The 5,823-nt window shown below is 45.0% G+C and overlaps 1 protein-coding gene across 1 annotated transcript; it reads right to left on the bottom strand.

Moving 5' to 3' along the window:
* Nucleotides 1–638: 638 nt before the first annotated feature.
* Nucleotides 639–4,367, bottom strand: LOC123165620 (zinc finger CCCH domain-containing protein 56). Its single transcript, XM_044583312.1, has 2 exons — nucleotides 3,464–4,367; nucleotides 639–1,145 (listed from the first exon to the last, which is right to left on the bottom strand). Exons 1-2 carry the CDS (start codon nucleotides 4,272–4,274, stop codon nucleotides 862–864), a joined length of 1,095 nt encoding a protein of 364 aa, XP_044439247.1. The 5' UTR covers nucleotides 4,275–4,367; the 3' UTR covers nucleotides 639–861.
* Nucleotides 4,368–5,823: the final 1,456 nt, after the last annotated feature.

Raw genomic sequence — 5,823 nt, 5'->3', positions numbered from 1 at the left:
TTCAAACTCCCTTCCCTCCTCCTCCGCTATTTGTACACTTAAGAAATCCGTGCGTTTGCTTTTGTTTTTGCACATGTGGCTTGACACCACAAGAACATACCCACCGCATATGTGTTATAATGGTTTCAGCTTTTAGGTTGGCAGTTATCTGAGTTTTTGTATGTCCATTTCAGTGCTCATTCTCTCTTACCATTTTCTTCAGATGGCTAGCATTTTTCAGTAATGCAATGTGTGTGTGTGTGTGTGTGTGTGTGTTTTTTCTTTTTGAATTTTGTGTAGTAGGGAGGGGAAGGGGAGGGCTGGGCGGTTGATTATTTGTTACTGTGCTTGGGACCAGTGGCGGAGCTTGGGACAAAATCCTGGAGGGCCGATGGGCTTGGGGACGGTAACGGTTTTAAAGCCGACGCGTTAGGGACACGCTGGCGCAAAATAATTGTTTTGAAGGTCTAAGAAGGGAGCCGGAACTCGGCCTGAATCAACAATTAAAAGAGTCATCTTTTTTTGCAGGCTGAGCCCGGAGTGAAAAACGCTAGTGTCAAGACTGGACTGGGCAAAAAGAAACGACTTAGACGAAATCGAAAAACAGAAAAACTGCCATCCAATGAGTAGGCTCCTTCCTTCCCGACTCTGCTCAAAAATAAAAGAAACGAAACATGAACTTCAGACTTTCAGATATCCAGAAGACCAGAACACTACCATCCATACAGCTCTCCCAGCGGCGAGTTCACTGCAATCACGCATACAACAGACACAATACAAGTTGCGGCAGCATAATGTTTTAGTCTTACAACACGCAGACTCTTCCAGCAGTGCCAACTAGAACTAAACTGGGTAAAGGAGACAGACACGGCGCTCCTCTTCCTAGTCAGTTTCGTCTATCCAATCACCATAGATCCTGCTGATCTTGTCAGGGCCTTTCCATTTCTGGATTGGCCTCTGTAGCTGCCCGGACCTTTGGCTGGCCAAGGCGGAACGCTGTGACTGGCTGCCTAAATGGTACACGTCTGCATGAGGGGGCACCGCAGTGGATGCAGCAGCAGTCTCCACAGGAAGTTTCGAAGATGCCGCAGCCTGCTTCGAATCCGGAGTTGATGCAATGTCCCTCCCGTCAATGTCGACAAGTCCCCCACCGTACTTGTGGAGTTCTGCAATTACAACCAAAATATATGTCAGTAATGTAAACTAGATCAGGTAAATTATGTACATTAAGGCCCTGTTTGGTAGCAAAGTATTTTCTAAGCTTATGAGAATACTACAGTTTTTTAGATTACCAGTTATATTTACAATGGGTTGGTTGGTTGCCTTGTTTTGATACTACAGTATTTGCCAAACCATCGTTTTTTTTCTCTGTATTATATAAAAAGAACCCCAGACCTCTTTTTTAAGAACTGAGCAGCCGAAAAGAACGGCGTCACACGTTATTATCCTCCTCCCCACTATTCTCAACAAGTTGCCATGTGCAGGGCCGCTCTTAGGCTGATCAGTTGCTTAATGCAACGGCTAGCTCCGCTAGAAAACCGTGCGTGTTTGCTAGCTAACGGCTAGCCAGCTTTTACAACATCGCAGCACAGAACAGGTTCTCAGGATTGTGAATACTCTAAAATACTCTGTTATGTCAAGACCACAGTATTTCTTATACCTATAGGATAAATTATTGTACTCCTTTTTGCATTTTTACTGTAGTTTTTGCAATGCTTTACTACCAAACATAGCCTAAGGCTCCACACCAAACAGGGCTTCAGTAAACAGCGGTTTATCTGATGATTCCAAAAGAAGTATGAACTCATAAGAAATAGACATGTACATAGCAGCACAAAGTAATTAGGTGTCTATTTGTAACCATCTAAGAAAATTCAAGCCATTAAGCATGAATCATGCACCAGGCATGCGTGCGACAGAAAAATGGCATATGTGGTGCCAGTACTACATAATTTCATTTATCTTGCAAATGCTCATGCTGGTCATGGGCATAAAATAGAAAAAATTGTGCAAGATAAGACCTGCAATGGAGATACCAATTGTCTACAGGTAATAATAAGGCAACACAGACAAAAACAACTAGCATCAGGGCAAGTGTGGCATCAGCCCATATGGCAATTATGTAAAACCCAATAGACCAATACCAAATCCGACTACACCTAGAATGACTTATTCTGAACCCAGAACTTAGAAGATCCACACCCAACATGGAAACCATAAAATATATCACAATAATACGCGGTCATTTTCCTAACCCATATAAGCAAATCAGTAATCAGTGAGTTTGATGATCAGATTTTACTAGGAGCTAGCTTCATAAAGAAAACAATATCTAGTCATGTCGAATCTGTTTTATTTCTGATATCTTCCTTGATCCATGGGTTTCTAATCCTAGAATTACAAAGCAAGTAGTTTCATAACACAAATTGTTGTTACTTACAAACATGTATGTTAACACCACTGAAAATATTATGTACATTACTCTAAGACTTCATAAGCCAATTCCAGAGCAAGGTTCAAGATATCAGGGAATTTTTCCTATATGCTGGCGATGCTACTACCTGTAACCAACTTCTGTATAAAGCAAGTGACACAATTGAGAGCAATTGTAAGGATGAACCCAGTTGGATCATTCACCTATTTACCAGTGGACTGGATCCCAACTATTATTGTGCACAGCTAGACTGCTAAGCATCACATAGGTTGGAAACTAATTAAACTTGATATGGACCAAGGGCTGAGCATGCAAATTTTTGTGAATGTTATGTCACGCTCGTGAGTACCAAGATGTCGGTTCTGAATAATCTTAGAGACCCATAGAGAACTCATAAACCTGGCCTGATTTGTTCTAGTAGTCCAGTAGCTGTGTTGGAAAGTACATACTTTCAATCATAGAGTTTCAGGTAAGCTGCTGAACACAGTTGAAATCAGGCCTATGATGTATTGTCGTCAATTATAAAGAAGAAATAATTATCTGAGTGTACGCAAAAGTGTCAGGATAGGTTTAAAATACGACATATGATGCATTGTGGTCAATTATAAAGAAGCATCACTTATCTGAATGTACGCAAAAGCAAGCATCAGAATTGACTAGAAAACTGTATTGCAGGTTCTATTTCAACTATAATGTGGGTTACAGTCTCATGGAATAAATGGACGTGAGTAAGGACAGACCCAGTGCTGGAAGGTTTGGGGAACGATTATACGAGGCACGCCTTACCCCTGCACAGTACAATGCAGAGAGGCTGCATCGGACCCAGGACCTCTTGGCACAATGGGGGAGTACTTCACCACTGCACCAAGCCTATCCTCCATCAAATGGACATGAGTAACTTTATGGCCTCATTGTTTATATGAAATGTGAAGAAATTTCATGCAGAGACAAGGAAAAAATATATGCAACCGTATGGTAATAACAATTGAATAGGCTGTCTGCAAAATTTGGGGATTAAAGCCGATTATCAAAAGAAAAAGAGGCGCTCACCAGCAGCTCCATGAGCAAAGTGGCACTTGCTACCGAAGGGGCAGTAGCCAGTCATCTCCCACTTGTTACAAATCCTCGTCTTCCAATTCGACGGCTTCAGAATTGTCGGTCCATTTGGAGAGGCGGCGGCAGCAGCAGCAGAGTTGTAGCTGCCCCCGCCAACCGACGGCGATAGGCTAATCGCGACGCTCTCACGCGCCTTGGACTGCTCATCATGCAAGAAAGTGCATGCGTCGCCATAGGGGCATCCCTCCTCAGTGTAGAACTTCTTGCAGTGCCGCCCCTTGTACGCCCTGCCAGACACGCTGTCACCAGGCACCACGTTGGACGAAGTCATGATCGGGATCTGGTGCTCCTCTCTCTGTTCCGTCGCCTCCTCGTGTGCTGCCACGATCTCCTGCCAGTTGGGGGGCGGCTTGCGCAGCTCCTCCATCCCATGAGCGAAGTTGCAGTTTGTCACATACGGGCACGTCCCTGCCCGGAACTTGCAGCAGAGCTTCGTCTTGAAGAACATCTTCCCAATCGCGCGCGACTTGCTCGTGCTCCCCGCGTCGCCGCCGCCCGACGGCCCACTGCCCCGGGGCTTCTTGCCCGGCGGCGGCTGCTCGCTGCCGGCCCTTGAATGCGGCTGCGACGAGTTCCTGTCACCGCCATAGCCACCCCCGCTAAGCCCCTGCTCGCCGTTCCACTGGCTGTAGTCGTCCTCGGTGGCCCAAATCCCGGAGTCCCCGCCAGGAGGCGCCGCAGAGTTGGCCCAGCTTTCGGGACCGGCGGCGTCCGGGATGATATGGATGGCGTTGGTGTAGTCCATGGCCACTCTGTCAGATCCCGATGATGGAGCGCCCTCGCTCAGTTGGGGAATTTGGTTACAACCCTAGCTCGAGAACCCTAGTTGCACATACGGGAAACAATATATCTATTTTATAGGACATTAAAACTTAACCGAGCATTTCTGGCCATCCATTCGCGTGATTTAGAAGATCTCAGCCGTTAAAACTGCTCTCTGTGCGTCCACCACCACACGTCTTTTTCTGGGCTAAATTACTCCACAGGAATGACAGCCCTCTGGTTACGTGGGCCTATTCTCTCTGCCCAATTATCCTCCCTATGATACGCGAGAAAGGATGAACAGGATCGTTCACTTCGAGAGAAACAACAAGGGGGCATGTCTCTGCCTGGAGAAAGGGGAAGGGGATCCGTCTACACACGGGAGGCCGACACGAATGCCGCTACAAGAGATGAGGGGATGGGTCGATCGGTCTGGGATGGAGGGAGAGAGAGAGAGGAGGGGAACCAGTCGACACGGGGATGCAGGTCCACATCATGATTGTTTTCTTAGCGAAACTAACCCGTTAAGATTGAAGGACGCAATCGTTCTTCAGTTTTTATGCACAAAATCATGGCGGGGGATGTGCACATCCTTTCCGCTGCTTTGGGGGTAAATGCATGCATATATTCTTCCTCCCATACCACTCTTCACTCGCCTCTTCACTTCAGCAGCACAACACCCTTTGCCATGATGCTTGACTAGGTTTCTCTTTATTTCTTTCTAGTTCATATATGATTCCTCCTTCCAACCATGAAATTACATTGTCATGACATTCTCTCAATTAAAAAATTGTGCATACAGGAGATGTTCATGTTGGGTTTGGTCAACTGATTTGGGCAGATCTTAGAGCTTTGTATTGGCATTCTCTTCACTTCTGCAGCTCATAATCCATTTGCTTCTGGATAGGTAATTACTCCACACCTTATCCTTCCATGTGTTTATCATGCATGTTTTTACGCCACGGGATTGATTAGATTATATGCTTGGTGTTACTCACATCATGGTGCTACTTGCTATTCTATGGAGCGGGTTATTTAGAACACTGTATTAGAATGCGCAAAAATCATAGACATGTTGTCATAGAGGTAGGCGAAGACTCGACATTTTTTGTTTCCATCCTTCAACGAGCAAAGCTAAATGATTATGTGGATAATTTCTTTGCTAAGTATCGAGTGCAACTTGGCAGAGACTAGGTCATTGATGGCAAGCATCGATGTGCCCGTCTAATTTGGCCTTATAATATAGGGATATGAAGTGTATAATTGTTTGCACTGCTTTGAAATGGTATAGTGCTTTCTTGCAGCTTGTTCTTGCCTATTTCCTTTTACAAAATCATGGTATGTAATTGAAAAGAGGAATTGAATTGGATTTCAAGAAAGCGGTGAGTTGTTCTTTTTTTTCTTGGGTCCAATGGACTTGTATATGATTCATGTTTAGGTCTCAAATGTATGGAGGGTTTTTAGGTTGTTGGTGGATACATGTTGTGATTGACTATGGCCTCTTTTAGCTCCTAGAGAAAGCACTCTTGCAA

Source organism: Triticum aestivum, chromosome 7D (genome assembly GCF_018294505.1).
Source record: "Triticum aestivum cultivar Chinese Spring chromosome 7D, IWGSC CS RefSeq v2.1, whole genome shotgun sequence".
In the NCBI taxonomy this organism is placed as follows: domain Eukaryota; kingdom Viridiplantae; phylum Streptophyta; class Magnoliopsida; order Poales; family Poaceae; genus Triticum; species Triticum aestivum.
This window is presented reverse-complemented; position numbering and strand designations above follow the sequence as displayed.